Below are 16859 nucleotides of genomic sequence, written 5' to 3'. Positions count from 1 at the left end.
CTTGCCCTCAAACACGATCTCATGTGTTGTGTTTATATTAAATGATGAACTGATGATAACATCAATCAGTAATGCAAAAGATCAGAAGCACTCTGCTCTTCCTGTTCCCTGTCTCCTTTTGTGTTAAGATCTGAACTTCTTTTCTTGCAGATTGAGAGCCAGACTCTATTTTCACTCAGAAGTCGTCCCCAATACAAACTTAGGGGACAAACTTCAAAACAAACCTCATCCTTTCTATTTGGATGACCATTTTGATTTTTAAAAAAAACATTGGTAAGACTTTAAAAGTTGATGTGATGGCATGTGAGAATGACCTTGGAAGAAGGGTGGGTCGGTGGGAGACTGGGGGGAAGAGATGCTGCCTAGAGAACAATCAGATTAAGGTGGGGGGAGTCTGCAGCTGCATAACAGGCACAGAAAGAAACTCAGAAAGGATCCACCCTAACTTTATCAGACTGTAAAAAGAGAAGGTGGGAAGATGGATGATTTCAGACTTACAAATTTCTGTTAATTTAGCCTTGCAATAAAATAGAATTAGCTCACCTGGTCATGTTTCCTGTTTGATCAGCCTGAAAAGCTGACAATTAGCAAATAGCTAATAGCTGAAATATCTTTAATATTCATTATCCTATGGAAAAGAATAATAGGAATAGAGAGGAGAGAAGGAAATTACATGAGCAGAATGAGAGGCAGGATTTCCCCATGAAATGTCTCACTCCTTCAATGGATGTCAAAGAATTTTGCCACTATGGGAGTAGATTTGTAGAGAGATGCTCCCTGTAAATCCAGGTTGGTTAAAGAAAAACTCTGGCGGGTTAAAATTATTTTTAACTCCCTTTAAATTAATGACAAAAAATGATTTAACAAAAGTGAAAGAAACACAAGAAGAAAACAAAAACTATGATAAATAATTTTAACAGTAAACAGGTACAATAATGCATATACTTATCTAATGCTATTATTGGAATACATATGTATTTCTATTACACTTATATAACTGTCATATTTTGAACCCACTATATTTTATATAAACGAGTCCCATATTTCAGTATACTTGTTGATACAAAATCTGTGTCTATAGGCAATCTGCTCAAAGGTAGCAAGTGTAATCTGATCCTTAATCCATTGAGTAAATGGGGCCATACACTTTCCAGGGCTGCAATATCAGTCTTATTCATTGCTCTCAGTACCGTTTCTCTGTGCATTTGCTCTGCTGGTGCATTTGCTCTGCTGGTTGGTTAACACAATATCCTTAACACTTAGTTAGCTGTTTAAAATGGGGAAAGGGCACAGGGAATCCATTTATGTTGTCAAATTCTAGTACTAGGTATGTAGTTTAAGCAAATACTATCCTCTGAAAATTAGTTTTTGTCGCACAATCATATCTATATAATATTTTTCCAAAAATTTAGCAAGTATTAGACATATGTTTTAAAGAAGCATTATCCTTATTGCATCTTCAACAAAATGTTGCTTTTGATAGTCCTTTTCTATACAAACATAATAGAGCCCAATATATTCTAAGCATTAACTTTTTGGTTGCAAATTGTAACTTGAGTTCCATTGACACTCTTGTTATAGAAGTTAAGACTTTCCCATTGTCTAGGCAATACAGGAATTTCTAATTCCTTATTCGATTCATTTCTTAGCATCTGCATATCAAATTGATTTATTGATTACAAATATCTATAAAAGAATAATAGGATTTTTTTTAGTTTTAAAGGATTTAATAACTTCTAATATCTCAGGTATCTCAGAAGCTGCAAATATTGCTGGGCCAAAAAATGTTAACAAATGTTGTAAATATTGCCATTGGATTACATCTGATAAAATATTGGCATATTTTATCAGATGTATATTTTAAAAATTCAGCATATATTAAAAATTCATCTTCAGTTGGTCTATAGTCAATATCCCCACTTCCATCAAATTTTTCGATAATACCATCTTTTCCCCCAATGTTTAAAGTAGGGTTGATTTTTCAATTTTGAAATATACATATGTAACACCTTTAGTTGGATGGACATTATTAGAATTAAATATGCTAAAATTCTAGTATCTCTATAAATCCAGATAGGTTAAGTAGAAGTAAGAATGTCATAATCATAATCAAAGATATATTTGCTTTTGAATATACTTGTATTGGGTTGCAAGACTAATAAAGACACACGGATCCTTATCTAACCTTGTACATTCTATAGGAAATTCTGTATTGCTACGATAGATCAGCAATTTTTTAAGATTAAGCAAGGATTCCGGAAATAAAATGGTCCACAGAGGGAGAAGAAATATATAGTGATTATCTCCATTAAAAAAAATCAAGTTTTGATTTAATGAAGAAGGTATGAAATTCAGGCTCAGAATAATTGAGATATTAGCCAACTGCCAGCATAATTCTAGAAGCCAGCAAGCCCAGTGATGTTCCAGTAAGAATGACCAGAAACATCTGCACCACTGCATGTTCTCCTTTTGGATATGTTCTTTGTAAGGATTCTTTTCTATTTCCCTTGCAGGTACTTAGCAGATGTCTTTCCTTGAGTAGAAAATGCATCTGTGAATAAGACTTTCTGACTGGTCTGTGTGTTTTTGGCTGCAGAAGGCATGGTCAGATTGACTTTTGGTATGTGCTATTGCTTCATCACCAAGCTAGTCCTGGTGACTTGGTATGTTCTGCTAACAATTGAGAACACCTGTTCCTGGAGGGAAGGGGTCCCCCGCCTTCGCCTCTCATACCAAGGTATGTTCATGTTACTCTTTCAGTGTGTTCTAAGGATTGTGGTTTAATTACATTGCAGAACACAATGAATTTAATGCAGATTGCTTCCCCTGTCTCCTTGGTCTTACCCTTGTATACTGTTCCTTGTCTCTTTCTGGTATTTGCTAATCCCAACCTTCATTTTGTGACCTCTGCTGAAACTAAAACTTTTAGGAATTTGAAGATCTGTGTTCATTCAAGTCACAGAATGGGAATTCTCTTTTTTCCTTGCATTCTAATTTCAGTTGGCTAGCAAACAAACCATGTGGACCATTTTAGGCAAGTACATCATAAATGTCACAGTTATCAATTTTGACCAGGTACTTTCCAAATAACCGGACTGTGACTAATTCTCACTCTTCCATATCTTAAAGATATCTTCTTCCTAAAAGAAATACTAGTATAACAGTTACAAGTAATCCTCATTTAGTGATTGCCTCACTTAGTGAACATTTGCAAACTGTAACTTTATGATCATTCCTCAATTCAAGGCCTTCATAGGTCCGTAAAGGAGAGAAACAACTTAGAACTAAGGAGAAATTTCCTGACAGTTAGAACAATTAATAAGTGGAACAACTTGCCTCCAGAAGTTGTGGGTGCTCCATCATTGGAAATTTTTAAGAAGATGTTGGATAATCATTTGTCTGAAGTGGTGTAGGGTTTCCTGCCTGGGCAGGGGTTGGACTAGAAGACCTCCAAGGTCCCTTCCAACTCTGTTATTCTATATTATTTTAGAAAAGAGGCATGAATGAATGAAATGAAAGCTAAAGTAAAATCATAAGCAGAATTGTAGTTTCACTTAGCAACTGCTTCACTTAATGACTGAGTTACCAGTCCTAATTGTGGTTATTAAACGAGGACCACCTGTACTTATATATGCAGCTCTTTTTCTGACATGCAGATGCACATGCAAGCCAGCTCCTATTTTAACATAAATCCAAGTTACACAACTTTGTTATGGTACCACTGATTGATAAAAGGTCAGGCTTGATTTAAAAATAGAGAAATTCAAGATAATGTTGGTTGATTTTTCTGCTAAAGTAAACATCAGTTAATTGGATGGAATATAGATATTCCTGAATGGCAGTCCTCTCTATAATTCTAGGGACTGTGTAGTAACTGATATGGGACTCAGCATCTGGAAGCAAACAATTGTTGGAGAACTGAAAGCAGCTTGAGGATTGAACCATGTTTTGGACTGGGGAGGAAGGTGGCAACCTGGAACTCAACATAGACAAACCTGGAACAACCACCTGGAATTCAGCTAAACACTCCAGTTATTGTTGTAGGACAACAATTGGGTTAAACATTTGCAAACGTTAGATATATTGCTAAGAGTGATTTTGGCTGCCCATAAAATAAATCAATAGATCTGGATTTCTTTGAAAAGCATGAAACTGAGGAGCAACCTTGGAGCCCCACCCCCAGTTCATGGTGCCCTAAGGTCTAGCAGATCATGTTAAAGATGCTTTCTTTTGGTCTTTACTGAAGGAAGTTCCCAGCCTTAGGAGGATCATGGGGGCAGCCCAGACAATGGCAGGAGGTGTGACTCAGAGATATCAAGCCAAGTTCAAGGGTGAAAAGGATGACAGGGTTTACATTATGAAAGCTTCCAGTGACGCCCTCTGCCCTGGAGTAGAATAGGAAGGGGAGAGAGAAAGAAACAGATGGGCCTGCCAAGAGGAAATGAGACAACCCAAGGCAAGGGCTGCAAAGGAAAGATGTGCTTGAGAGAAGGAGGCCAAGAACAATAGCACACCAGGGCAGTGAAACAAATCCTTCCCAAGTGGCAATCAGGGAGACCACCAAAGCTGTAGCAGGCAGATACAGAGGTTCTCATGTAAATGGCAGGCTGGCCGAGCAGAGGATGCTTTTTCTTTCTCCTAAGCAGCAGAGGTGGGCTAGGAAAGCACACACTGCCAGATTGAGAAATGTTTCCCCATTTGGTTTCTTGTTTCACAGTCTAACGTTGTGGCCTTGGAAAGGATTCGACACAATTCAAAAGCTTGCTTCCCAAACTTTGGATCCAAATTAGTAGAAAATAATGAGGGGTGCCTAGCAGTAGCCCTCTCCAAGGCATTTGTGCAAGAGCCATGGTGGCACAGTGCAATATTGCAGGCTAATTCTACCAATCCTGACCGGCTCAAGGTTGACTCAGCCTTCCATCCTTCCGGGGTTGGTAAAAGGAGAACCCAGATTGTTGGGGGAAATATGCTGACTCTGTAGACTGCTTACAGAGGGCTGAAAAAGCACTGTGAAGCGGTATATCATTCTAAGTGCTATTGCTATTGCTATCCCCTATGCCCCCCTCCTTAGGTACTTCCTTTAGTAGAGCATCAGATCTGGGCTGCAAAGATTCGGACAAGCCAGTAAATAGGATAGCTTACAATGATGTATATCAACTGCAGTGCTGGATTCATATGTCTATAATAATAGCTTTCAATGAGTAAACTCATTCTCAGGAGGCATCCACTTCCACTAATAATTCCCTATGGAGCTTGCAACATTACTCTCTAATGGCTCATGGCTCCTATTTATTGTTCTTATGCTATCCACTACAGCTCACAAAGATGTTACATTTAAAATCAGCTTTCCTGCAGTTGCCGCTCTGGTGAAACAAGGATAGTCTCCGCCTTTCCAAGCTACTAAAGGGATAAAAACTTCAGGAATCCGTCATACTCAATGCTAGTGTATTTACAGAACTCTATTGTTGCTTTCCAACAATGGCATGCAATCAAGCCTCGATCGCTATTTTTAAATATTGTCTTTAGGCCCCTGGTAGGCTCCATGCTCTTTTTAGAAATAAAAATAAACAGATGCAGCTAAGGGGTTTTTTTGTGTGTTTTTTTTTTTTTTTGTTGGTTTGTTTTGAACGGATGCCAAGTTTGCTCCCCTCTCTGAAAATATGATGGCAAGGAATGTCCTGTAGAAACGGGCTAGAGAGGAAGTCAGGTAGCAAAGCATGGATTGGTTTCCTCTTTGACCCCTGAATTGCTACATCTCCTGACCAAGTAGCACATTTTCAGTGACCTTGATTAGTATTGAATTCTTGATAAAAAGATTGGGAGCCAGGGGAGAGGAGTGGGAAGGAAAACAGGCAATTCAGAAGTCATGATTTCAGTGCGTATCTGAAACCTAATTACAGTTCTAACTTTATTTTAGGCTATAATATGGCAGCTAATGTCACCAGGCCTTTAAGAAATAAGTTTTCTCTCTGTGGAAAGGAAGAAAAAGCCTCCACATTAGTAGGAGGATGGGATAAAATGACCTGAAATACCGAGTTCTGCTTAATCAGCTTGTTCAAAATTGAAAAGAACAAAAAGAGCTGAACTGATAATATCTTAAGAGACGAACCTCGAAAAATTCTAATGAAAAGCACCTCCTTCAAACTTTGTGAAGACAACATCTCATATTAAGACTGCCAAAGCATATGAAGAGGAACATTTTGGAGCCCCTCTTCAGAGCTGAGATTTCTGTGTCTTCTTAAAAAGTCAATTTGGAAGCCATTTGGTAATTCCAGGAATTATCACAAGAGTTCCTTGGACTCGGGGTGACTGGCTTCTATTTGGAAGGAAGTTCATTTTATTGCCTTCAAGAACATATAGGATTGCAACCTCAATGTGACTCGCAATCCGATGAGAATATATCGGACAAATCGCTATATAATTGCAACCAAAAGGTTTGCTTTCATTTGCGTAAGCAGTCTGCTGGCTTTAAAAAAGAAAATCAAAACACAGTCATTGATCCATATGTTGATATTTTTAAAATTAATCTCTTTGGCCAGTTTTCAAAGATAAAGAAAAGTTAGATAAATTCCCATCACTTTTGGGAGACTACAAAGATAAAAACCATAGTTTCTTTGTCTGTACTCTACCTTCTTAGACCTGCTGAGATCAAACAGCTCCCGCCTGCTGTTGAACTCAGAGACTGACCTTGCATTCCAGTCGCTTCTCCTGGATGAGAAGAGGGCTTGGCTGATGGTGGGAGCAAAGGACCGTGTAATTCTTCTGCACCTTGACAGTCCTAACAGGGAGCCTCAGGAGGTAAAAAAATTTTTAAAAAAATAGGGAGGTTTGCTGTTTGGCGAGGCTTTGAGTTGCTTCTTAAATACTAAAGGACAGCTAATGTAACCACTGAGGTTAAACGCTATGAGATGGATAAGCCCTTCCATGCAGGAGAGGAAGTAGAATCAAGGTTCTCGCAAACATCTCGGTTCCAGGTCATTTATGAAATGGCAAATAGAAGAAGTAGAAATTACTTCAGGTTATTCTGCATCATTTTTCCCCATTTTAACTTGTGTTCCTAAGAATTATGAAAAAAGGAAAAGAGAGAATAATTAAGGAGGAACTAGAGTTTGCACTTGGATTTGATATTCAGTAGAGGTTTTTAGTATTCCAAAGTCTTGGCAGAAAGAACTTAGGTTTTTTTGACAGGAAGATGCAATGAAGATTTTTTTAAAAAAAACGACTTTCTGAATTTCCCTAGTCCCCACTAAATGTCCATTCATTTCACAACGATTCAAAGTTACAATAGTGCCGGATGAAGGGATTTAAGAATGATCCTCAAAATGCTAGTGGTTGCAATGCCCTTGTGGTCACGCGAACAAAATTTGGGCCTGCCTACACTTATAATTGTCCCTCCCCATGCTGACCTTCATTATCATCTTCACCTGCTTCACCTCTGGCTCACCACCCTAGCCACTTGGGGGAAATTCTGTGAAAATTTCCACAGGCTGGTGGGTGAGAACTGTGGGTGGATGGGTGCCACACAGTATGCCTCACACCACTACTGAAGAAGTCCTTCTTTTGTGTTCCAGCCAGGTCCTTTTATATATATATATGCCTGCCTGCCAGGACATCCTTTTGGGTGCCTGCCAGGGCCTCCTTTTGCATGCTGACTGGATTCTTTTGCATGGCAACCGGGTCCTCCTTTTGCATGCCAGTCATGACCTCTTCTTGTTTTGTTTCTTGAAAAACAAGGGCCCAGTCAGCACACAAAAGGCCAGTGCAAAAAAGAACCTGGCTAGCGCATGAAAAAAGGCTGGCCGAATGAAGGCCTCAGCTGAACCAGCACAAAAGAAGGCCCAGGCCTGTTGTGACACGTGATGTGGAAGATGTGGCAGTGGGCAGGGTCGGACAATGGGGGAGGGGCAGCTGGTGGCAGTGAATGGACGGACAATCAAAAGGGCAGAGAAGGGGGAGATAAGTGGATTGGCGGAGTTGAAGTGGAGGCAATCCATTGCCTTCTTCCAAGAATGGCTTGGATTCACTCAACAATCATGTGAGATTTCCCCAACAACAGCAATTGGGGGTGCAAGAACTGCCATTGCTAAGTGGAGCAGTCACATGACATTTCACTTAACGAGAGCATCACTTAACAATAGATTTGCCAGTCCCAATTAGAATTATTAGGTGAGGATTAATCATTTATTTACATGAGAGGAAAAATGAAAACATGGGGAACCTTTTGTTTAAACAAAAATGAAAACCATATGTTCTACATAAGTTTTGGTTTGCCTTTATTTCTTTTCTTCTCTCTCCTGTAGCTTCATTATACCTAGTGAATATATGAATATATATTGGCGGTTCTCCAAACTAGGTCATAGATAAACTATTGGGCCAATCCCATCCCATTTCCAGCATAGTCCAAATTAACTTTAGAGCTAAACTGAAGATTGTGCAAAGCAATCCAAAGAGTTGCTTCACGGTACATGGGAACAAAGTGGCTGTGCAACTACATCCATGCAGCAACCACTGGAACTAACTTCTGAAGCAACTGTGAGTTTCTGGAAACAGAACTGCTTTAGCTGTTCAAAACAAGGAGCTTGGTAGGTGCTTTCATATGCTGTAGAGCAGGGGTCTCCAACCTTGGCAACTTTAAGACTTGTGGACTTCAACTCCCAGAGCTTTGCTGGCTGAGGAACTCTGGGAGTTGAAGTCCACAAGTCTTAAAGTTGCCAAGGTTGGAGACCCATGTTGTAGAGCACCCATTTCTAAGCATTTGTACTGTCCCACTAGATGTGGCTCTAAATGGTTCTTCATGTTTCACATACAGAGGGAAGGGCTCATAATGTTCAGGGAGTAGAGATTCAGCCCTTTTCTCATCAGATGGAATCCTGAAGAAACATTCCTCTTCTGAAGCTCTTTGCACTGGAACAAAACACCTCAGATAGTATTATTTGCATTTGGAGGATTTATTTATTGATTTGTTTAATAAACAGATATTTATTATCTTCCTTTTGTTTTTATTTCCAGATTTTCTGGCCAGCTCCTAAGGAACAGGTGAAGCATTGCAGGTTGGCTGGAAAGAATCCTGAGGTAAATAAGGTTTTCAGGCCCATAATTTGAGCTATCAATTGGCAAGCTGAAGTCTTGGGGCCTATATATGGTCCTCCAAATCCACTTTTGCAATCTGTGAAGAACTGCTGCATATTCAGTTGCAAAAGGCCAATTTTCAGTAGCACATTTTTTCCTTTAATTATTCCTTAGGATTAGTGTGATAGACATCTGTTCATCCTCTTTTTGTATCCACCCAATGTCATCTGCCTTGCCACACAGTTTAGTCCAGGGGACTCTGGAGCCACATGTGGCTCTTTCACCCCTCTGCTGCAGCTCCGTCACTCAAAATATGCATCACAACTGCCAATGTTCGACACCCGCTGGCACACGATTTATTGAGCTTTTCAGCCCCTGGTAGGCCAACAATGGATAAATCCAAGAAAATAAAAGTTTCAGAAGAAAACAGAACATTTAATTCAACTACATATGCTAGTTTTGTGGCCGCTCAAGAAATAGTCAGGCACAGGAAGGGTTTTGTGGCTCCCGGTGTTTTCTTTTCTGTGGGAAATGGGTCCAAGTAACTCTTTGAGTGTTTAAGGTTGCAGACTCATGGTTTAGTCAGTGGCTGAAACAATGGAACTCAATTGGATAAGGAATGTAATGAGTTTAAGCTCTATGTAACTTCACTGGGGTCATTGTTATGGCCTTCAGTGTAACATTAGTAAGATCCATCCTGTGCTTTCCAGCTACATGGTACAAATGAAGAATGTCAGGCAGTTAACACAAAGGGCCTTCCCTCTGGGCATGGAAGAGTTGATGGATTATCTGGGCAGCATCTGAAGTGCTGAAGTGCGAACAATTCAAATGGACATGCTGTAAACCAGTGTTTCTCAACCTTGGCAACTTTAAACTGTATGGATGCTGGCTGGGGAATTCTGGAAGTTGAACTCCATGCAGCTTAAAGTTGCCAAGGTTGAGAAACACTACTGTAGACTGATTAGATATATGTAATGTTAGGCAAATAATCTTCCGCTCAAATGGCATTTGCCTTTTTTACCTTTGACTGCACTCTAAAATTGCTCTAGGCAATGTCTCAATCCTCTGGAGCAGATCTGGGAGATAAATGGGATGCCAAACTAAAGGTACATCCCATTTGCTGGGAGATGCTGTTCTCTTAGCAAATAAACCTAATCAGGTGATATGTGTTAGGTTGATGACAACCAAAGATATGGATTTTTTTTTCCTCCATGGAAAGTGTGTTCAGGCAAACAATAATTTGTTTAAGCATAACTTACCCATCTTTCTGTCCTTTCCAGACAGAATGTGCCAATTTCATTCGCTTTCTGCAGCGTTTCAACCATACTCATGTGTTTGCCTGTGGAACTGGCTCCTATCAACCTGTGTGTGCCTTCATCCAACTCAAAGCTGAAGCAAAGGTGAGTTTCACCCACCAGGCTAGTATTATAAACAACTAGCATGAAGCAAAGGCTTTTGGCAATAAATTCTAAATGCCCTACTATAGTTGTACTATCCGCCCATCTATTTTCTCTCTTGCTCTCAACCTTGGGCATCTTTGGCCCCCACAGAGAGGGCTCGCAATCTGGGAGTCCTCCTGGATATGCAGCTGTCCTTGGAGGAACATCTGACGGCTGTAACCAGGGGGACCTTTTGTCAGGTTCGCCTGATTCGCCAGTTGCGGCCCTTTCTTGATCGGGATTCCCTGTGCACAGTCACTCATGCCCTCGTCACCTCTCGCCTTGACTACTGCAACGCTCTCTACATGGGGCTCCCCTTGAAGAGCACCGGGAGGCTCCAACTGGTCCAGAACGCAGCAGCGCGGGTAGTGACGGGAGCAGCATGGCGCTCCCATGTAACACCGCTCCTGCGTGAGCTACACTGGCTCCCGGTGGTCTTCCGGGTGTGCTTCAAGGTGTTGGTCATCACCTTTAAAGCGCTCCATGGCATAGGGCCTAGCTATCTTCGAGACCGCCTGCTGCTACCGACGACCTCCCATCGACCCGTGCGCTCCCACAGAGAGGGCCTCCTCGGGGTGCCATCAGCCAAACAGTGCAGGCTGGTGACCCCCAGGGGGAGGTCCTTCTCTGTGGGGGCACCTACCCTGTGGAATCAGTTGCCCCCAGAGATAAGGAGAATCCAAGACCTCAGTGCCTTCCGCCGTGCCCTTAAAACTCATTTTTTCCAGCAAGCCGGGCTGGCTTAAGAAGAAATTTTTTAAATGTTTTAATTGGTAGTGATTTTAACTGTTGGGCCAAATTTATATATATTTTAATTGTTTTTTAATATTTGTATTGCATGTTTTTAATTCTGGCTGTACACCGCCCTGAGTCCCCAGGGAGAAGGGCGGTATAGAAATTGGAAATAAAATAAAAATAAAATAAATAGAATAGGTTATTGTATGCAACTGTTGTTTTAATCTTTGTGCATTTATGTATGTATGTAAGTAAACCAGAGGTAAAATGTTACCCACCCACCAGGCCCAGTCTTTTCCCTCAAAATTAGAAGAGCCCCTACTACCTGCTTGTCAAACCTGGCTCAGAAAATGACCTGAGCATCTGTCCATGCCCCCTTTTCAGCCCAGTGAAGAAACTCTAACATTTACAGACAAAACCGGTAATCAATCTCCCCGGCATTGATTCTTCCCTCTCTCCTTTTCCCTCACTGAATACAGTCCTGCAATCTTCTTGCCTGGGTTGGCTCCGTAGATGTCCATCAGACTCCATCCTATTTTAAGGGTCACTTTTAGCATTAGTATAATAAAAGTTTTTAAAATAAAAAATTATTCCTTTTTATTGTTGTAAGTCACCTAGAGTAGCCCCATAGTGAGATAGGTGGCAAATAAATTTAACAAATAAATAAATTAAAAGAAAAATAATGGAAAGCATATATTTCTTAACACTCATATTCCCTATTCTCTACATGACAGAGCATAATTAAATCCTGATTTATTTTTTAAAAAATTAATTTGAGTAGAATAGATAAGAATAAGTAAATGCCAGCTGTCACATTAACGCATACTAATGGAGCAGGATGAAAAAAATCAGTAAATCAAAAGCCCCATATTAGAGGCCTGGATGATTTATCATTCAAACTCCTAAAACTTAATCCTTTCTATGTTCAAAGAACAAGGATGCTTCACTGTGAGAAAAAGATGGGTACAATTATGGGATATCACCTTCCTGTCTCCTGTTCAGAAAGTCTGAAGGTGCCCCTTTTAGACTACTGAGCCTTTTCTTTTGTGGGCCTCCAATTCCTTAATGCTTTTCGTACTCTTTAAACCAAACTGAAGTGCTTTCTTACTGCAGGAATCAGGAATATTAGCTATGCATCTGATGACCCACTCCACTGAATCTGGGAGAGGCAAATGTCCGTATAGCCCCCATGAGCATTTTGCAGGACAGCTAATAGGTAAGAGCACCTATGAACTGAAAGCTGAAACAGAAACCTAGACAATGTAGTCATAGGAAGAGCTCACACAGCATCTCTGCATGTGTCTATATAGCCATGAAATAGCTTTCCCTAACTTATTAATGTCTAGATATGTTGGATCGACACTCCTAAAACAGCATTGCTATTGACTTTGTTGATTGAGAAATACAGGACATGTGGTTCTATCCACCCAAGGATCATCAGATTGGGACAGTTATTAAAGATAGCTTGGACAATGTATATATATTTTAGGCATCCATTCAGTAGAGATTTCTGTTGTATTTTTCCCATGATACTGCGTCTTATCTCAGGAAACACTTCATCTGTTGAAAGCCAGGAGAAAGGCACCAGCTGTATGCTAGCTGACTTTACATTCCTCACTCAAAATGTACAGAATGGAATTATGAGGGATACCCTTTTGTGTGGTGTGCATGCAAGGCAGATATGCATATGTATATACAGTGGTACCTTGGTACTCAACTGCTTTGAAACTCATTGAATTTGGTAGTCAACACATTTTGATGTGAAAATTTAGTCCCGGTACTCATCATTTGTTTGGTACTCAACACACAAGCTAGAACTTGTCAGCGTCGATTGCCTTGTGACTCACTATATTATTTCTTATGGGAAAATTTTGTTTGGTACTCATCGTGCCTCCCAGAACCAATTAATGATGAGTACTGGTACCACTGTACAGAAAACATAGTCTATTCATAAGCATACACCATACATCAATCTAATGATTTATGAATGATACCAATAAATGCACATATATAAAAGAAAGTATACAAGAGAAGGAAGATGCAAGGTTTTTATCCATGGATTTCTCTCCTGGGTTTCCTAGATGGGGAACTTTATTCAGGCACTTCCACTGACTTCATGGGAAGCAATGCTGCTTTCTTCCGAACTCATCTTGACAGGCCTGAACAAAACTACATCAGGACGGAGCAGAACCAAGACGATTGGTTAAATGGTATGTAAGGGAAGTTACATTTTTAGAAAACTCTAATTTTAAAACACTGTTATTTAGTGAACATGCATACCCCCAACTATTCTTATGGACTCCTGGCAGTTTGCATAGCCGTCATAAAAACATAAACATCAAGAATAAAATAGAGAAAGAAAGAAAAAAACCTAGAAAATATATAAATAACCATTACAATTATAAAGTAAAGGTAAAGGTTCCCCTCACACATACGTGCTAGTCGTTCCCAATTCTAGGGGACGGTACTCATCTCTGTTTCAAAGCCGAAGAGCCAGCGCTGTCCAAAGACGTCTCCGTGGTCATGTGGCCGGCATGACTAAACGCCAAAGGTGCACGGAACGATGTTACCTTCCCAGCAAATGTGGTCCTTATTTTTCTACTTGCATTTTTATGTGCTTTTGAACTGCTAGGTTGGCAGAAGCTGGGACAAGTAATGGGAGCTCACCCAGTTACGCAGCGCTAGGGATTCAAACCGCTGAACTGCCGATCTTTCGATCAACAAGTTAAGCATCTTAGCCACTGAGCCACCACATTGCTCTACAATTATACAAGAATACTAATAGTGTTTATTTATAATTACAGTTATACAAGAATACGAATAGTGAAACGATCAGTCCTCCGATCTCCTACAGAAAAATTTGATTCTCACTATTTTCTGGAAGGCTATCACTAAGGAGATCATTCTAGCATTGGGAATTACAGAGGGCTATTATTCTATAATCTTTTTAAATGCCCTGGATGAAAAATATTTTCTGGCATCATAAAAATGGGACACTACCAATGGCTTCTCCAGAGAAAATCAACTCAGCTGGAACAACTCAGTTTATAACAGAGCAGTGATCCCATTGGCACTTTGGCACCAAGCTATTTAGGGTTTTATCAATCAAAATTGGCACTTGGAATTGCAGCCAGAAATCTATTGCACTATGCATTCTTTCAATAGAAGACACAGGCAGTTTAGATCTGACTATCCTTCCTTGCAGAGCCAGTGTTTATTGAGGCCCATGCCATTCCTGATACTTACAGCCACGAGGATGATAAAGTCTACATCTTTTTCCGGGAAACTGCAGTGGAAGCTGGACAGTGGGAAAAAAGGCGTATCCATGCTCGTGTGGCCCGTGTCTGCAAGGTGAGCAATGAGTGCTTCTTGTGTAGCTTAGAGCAGGGATCTCCAACCTTGGCAACTTTAAGCCTGGAGGACTTCAACTACCAGAATTCCCCAGCCAGCTTTGAATTCTGGGAGTTGAAGTCCGCCAGGCTTAAAGTTGCCAAGGTTAGAGACCTCTGGCTTAGAAGGCAGCTCTTCAGCTCTATTTAACTGATGTGCTATCTGAATATTTCCTGGGAAGCAAGCTCTTTCTGAACAATGGCATTTATCCCCTAGGAAAACGTATTTAGCACTATAGATTAAATTAAGCATCTCTGTAGATACTATGGTACACAGTACTGCTTCTGGAAGCTGGATGTCAGCCACCAGCAGACAATGTTAGATCAGAGCTAAAATATGACTATTTCCTGCATTGGAGGCATCCAGTCTGAATTTTTCTCCAGCTTTCTGAAACACAGCTGGGCATTTTGCCAGAGCAGAGGTCTTTCATAATGCAGAATTAGTACTCTAATTCAAAATAGCTACATGTTGACAGGGTGTCTGAGATTGTTCAGGCATTCTGAAATCTAGAGTGCATAAGTCATGACATCACTCAAATGATGACTGCCTTTAGAGGGCAGTTGAGTGTGATTGTCAGTCAGGAAAAAGCTTTTTTGCATACACTTGCATGTCTCTTGGTTTCCCTGTAAGTCAAATGCTTACATGAGCAAGCTCGTGATTCTTGTGGCTTCTTTCTTGCAAATATCTGTGTTCAACATACAAGTATCTGCCAGAAGCTCACATAATTTAAGGGATATCAGCAGAGGATGTATCTATCCATACGACTCAAGATGAATGTATACAGACCCAAGTGGACTTTCTTAAAACACAAGAAGGTGAATGCTGTCCAATCATTAATAGAGAGGCAGAGGTGAATGGTGCATATTTAAGAACACAAAAACAAGCATTGGAAAGATGTTCAAATTCCTTTAATTTAACTCTGCACCATTTCTCTAGGAAAAACAGTAAAAGTACAGTAGCTCTAAGTATCTGCCTCTTTATTAATGTTTGGACAGCATTCACCACCTTGGGTTTTAAAGAAAGCCCACGTGGGACTGTAAACATGATGCAATGGATGCATTCGAAGCAATCACTTAAGAGTACCGGAGAGCAGTTGTGGATGGACTTGAAAATTATGCTTGACCTATTCCTCTTCTTCTATTTGGCAGAATGATATTGGTGGGAAGCGTAGCCTTATCAATCGCTGGACCACTTTTCTTAAAGCACGGCTGATCTGCTCTATCCCAGGTCTCCAGGGCACCGAAACACATTTTGATCAACTGGGTAAGGCTACTTGCATGTTAAGAGCTGCCATTTCTAGAATAGAGCCTGTGATTGCAGAGGCGGGGGGGGGGGAGATTATTCAAAGCTCTTCCCTAAATTGGGTGTGTCCTGCTGTATTCCAGAAGATGTCTTCCTCCTTCAAACCCGTAACATACAGAACCCTCTGGTTTATGGCCTTTTCACAGTTTCCAGGTAAGGGAAAACATTTACAATGAATATGACAAAAGAAAAGAATTGCTTTTGCCCATGGATCATCAGGAATAAGAATAGTGCTTATTATACTAATAGTATAAGGTTTCCTGCTTTAGCAGGGGGTTGGACTAGAAGATTTCCAAGGTCCCTTCCAACTCTGTTATTCTGTTATTTCAGTTATAGAAGGCATGCACATCAATCCATCTTAATGGCTTTGAACCAGGGGTGAAATGCTCCTGGTTTGGACCAGATCGCCCGATCCGGTAGCGATGGCAGCGGGTGGTTCGGAGAACCGGTAGCAAAAATCCCTGCCCCTCCCATGCCCAGCTGAGCCGCGCAATCATCAGAGGCTTTTTTTTATTTTTAAAAGCATTTTTTCTACCACCTCTTCAGCTGAAAAAATGCTTTTAAAAGTAAAAAAAAAGCCTATGTTGAATGCGCAGCTCAGCTGGGATCGTCAGAGGCTTTTAAAAGAAAAAAAAGCCTCTGCCGATCAGGCAACTCATCTGGGATTGTCAAAGGCTTTAAAAAAAAAAAGCCTCTGCCGATCAGGCAACTCATCTGGGATTGTCAGAGGCTTTTAAAAGCATTTTTAACAACCTCTTCGCCCACCCAGTCACATTACCCCTCCCCACCAAGCCATGCCCACAGAACCGGTAGTAAGAAATTTTACATTTCACCACTGCTTTGAACTGATACACTGAAACAGGATTCAGCTGTAGCTCTTTCAAGTTCCTGCTGAAATGGTACCTGTCACCATATCCTACCTGG

The 16859-nt window shown here is 40.6% G+C and overlaps 1 protein-coding gene across 2 annotated transcripts in view; it reads left to right on the top strand.

Moving 5' to 3' along the window:
* Window positions 1-16859, top strand: part of LOC117678656 (semaphorin-3D-like) — a 43953-nt gene that overhangs the window by 18101 nt on the left and 8993 nt on the right. The window contains exons 2-11 of one of the 2 annotated variants that reach the window (XM_034439994.3): window positions 151-273; window positions 2514-2737; window positions 6638-6798; window positions 9010-9072; window positions 10350-10469; window positions 12357-12459; window positions 13325-13453; window positions 14449-14594; window positions 15782-15896; window positions 16019-16088. In XM_034439994.3, the coding sequence (XP_034295885.1) occupies window positions 2602-2737; window positions 6638-6798; window positions 9010-9072; window positions 10350-10469; window positions 12357-12459; window positions 13325-13453; window positions 14449-14594; window positions 15782-15896; window positions 16019-16088 (1043 nt within the window). In that variant the 5' untranslated portion in view covers window positions 151-273; window positions 2514-2601. The remainder of the gene's footprint in view (window positions 1-150; window positions 274-2513; window positions 2738-6637; window positions 6799-9009; window positions 9073-10349; window positions 10470-12356; window positions 12460-13324; window positions 13454-14448; window positions 14595-15781; window positions 15897-16018; window positions 16089-16859) is intronic. The other variant, XM_034439985.3, reaches the window with a different exon arrangement.

This window comes from Pantherophis guttatus, chromosome 2 (assembly GCF_059756535.1).
Source record: "Pantherophis guttatus breed Tessera chromosome 2, ASM5975653v1, whole genome shotgun sequence".
In the NCBI taxonomy this organism is placed as follows: Eukaryota; Metazoa; Chordata; class Lepidosauria; order Squamata; family Colubridae; genus Pantherophis; species Pantherophis guttatus.
This window is presented reverse-complemented; position numbering and strand designations above follow the sequence as displayed.